The sequence below is a fragment of the Nycticebus coucang genome, chromosome X (genome assembly GCF_027406575.1).
Source record: "Nycticebus coucang isolate mNycCou1 chromosome X, mNycCou1.pri, whole genome shotgun sequence".
Classification (NCBI taxonomy): domain Eukaryota; kingdom Metazoa; phylum Chordata; class Mammalia; order Primates; family Lorisidae; genus Nycticebus; species Nycticebus coucang.
Window position 1 is genome coordinate 104415170 of NC_069804.1, and position 1873 is coordinate 104417042.

At 36.6% G+C, this 1873-nt stretch overlaps 1 protein-coding gene across 1 annotated transcript; it reads left to right on the plus strand.

Moving 5' to 3' along the window:
* Nucleotides 1-1018: 1018 nt before the first annotated feature.
* Nucleotides 1019-1342, plus strand: LOC128578559 (succinate dehydrogenase assembly factor 4, mitochondrial-like). The gene has a single exon (XM_053581247.1). It carries the CDS (start codon nucleotides 1019-1021, stop codon nucleotides 1340-1342), a length of 324 nt encoding a protein of 107 aa, XP_053437222.1.
* The last annotated feature ends 531 nt before the right edge of the window (nucleotides 1343-1873 follow it).

Genomic DNA, 1873 nt, shown 5'->3' on the forward strand with positions numbered 1-1873 from the left:
GGGTTCTAAGAAGAACTGAAGTAGTAATGACAATGATGATGATAAGGGTAGAAAGGAAAAGAGGTAATGTTGACATTCATTAGGTGCCTGCTATATTTGCCAGGTACTCTTTTAAGTGCTTTACTTACAATATCTAAATTTATATTAATTGTGACTCCAAGAGTTAGATGTCATTACTGTCATTACTTTATTGTTGACAATAAAGCAATGCAAGTGCAAAGAAATTAAGTAATTAGCCAAAATCCTGGCCTGGGATGTAAACCCTAGCAAATTGACTCTAGAGCTGGCACTCTACTCAAAAAGGAAATGGGGGGATGGGCGGCTGCTATGGCTCAAGGAGTAGGGCGCAGGTCCGGTCCCATATATCAGGGGTGGCGGGTTCAAGCGCCGCCCCGGCCAAAACTGCAAAAAAAAAAGAAGAAAGAAAAAAAGAAAATGGGAAAGCAGACTGTGTTTATTTTTAAACACTGCATAGTAGTTAAAAACACAAGTTTTGGATTTGTATACACTGAGCCTGAAGATCCATCACACATTCACTAGCATTGTGACCTAGGGCAATTTATCTCTGTGCTTTGACTTTCTATCTACAAAATGAAAATAGTAACTCCTCAGAATTGTGAAAATTCAGTGAGGCAATGCATAAAAAGCACTTGGGACGGTGGGTGCCCCTTAGGCCACCTTACCTTTTGTTATTATGTATAACAATATTACATATTGTTAACTCAGCAATAACTGGATAAAGGCTTGCAACAGGGAGAGTAAATAGTAACTGAGTTATGGTGTGTTGCCAAATTTCCAGACTATGTAAATTATTAAAAATGAAATTAAATTTGCTTTAAAATTGACCAAAGATATAAAAAATACAATTTTGCCAATATATGGAACTCAATAATATTGCTACACGGTAAGTTTTCTTACAAAATCCTGACTTCTGAACATGTCAAAATTCTTCTAAATTTCTTCTGAATTTCTTCTGACCTCAAAATATGCAAAGCTAGAATGCTGCAGTGTTGGCACCATGTCCTCATTGAGTCTCCCGGAGTTGCTTAGCCGCGCCTTGGCCACGGCACTGACAACAAGATCACCCCTTGTATTTCATTCTTTGAGGAAAACAAGTTCTTCTCCAGGAAAAAAGTTGGAACTAATCAAACAATCACTGAAGAAGCCAAAGTTACCAGAAGGTTGTTTTGATGCGCCCGAAAATTCCCACTTCGAGAAGGAACCACTGGAAAAGTTTCCAGATGATATTAATCCAGTTACCAAAGAAAAAGGTGGACCCAGGGGCCCAGAACCTACACAATACAGAGATGGGGAACAAAAGGGTCGTTGTATTAATTTTTAAGTCACATATTCTTTAATTGAAGTATTTTTTTTTTATTGAATCATAGCTGTATACATTAATGCAGTCATGGGGTACAATGTGCCGGGTTTATATACAATTTGAAATATTTTCATCACACTGGTTAGCATAGCATTCCTGCCATTTTCTTAGTTATTGTGTTAAGACATTTATATTCTACATTTAGTAAGTTTCACATGTACCCTTTTAGATGCACCCGTAGGTGTGGTCCCGCCAATTACCCTCCCTCTGCCCATCTTACCCTTACCCTTACCCTCCCTTTCCCCTTACATTAAGTCATGTAATTTCCATATGTGTTTAAAAATATATCTGATGGCTTTGGATAAAAATATGCTGCCATAAATTAGGACAGGGTAAATATTTTTACATTAGCACCTAGTATCTTTAAATTTATTGCAGCATGTAAAGATGATTCGAGCTGTAAACATTTACTTCATTGTTTTTTCAGTTTAATCAGTTTCTTGTAAAAGGCACATGTAAATAAAATATTTTTAAATGAAAAAATATATATGC

What these genes read in the sequence shown, in the direction of transcription:
- LOC128578559 (XM_053581247.1), top strand. Translation starts at nt 1,019, where the DNA reads ATGTCCTCATTGAGTCTCCCGGAGTTGCTTAGCCGCGCCTTGGCCACG.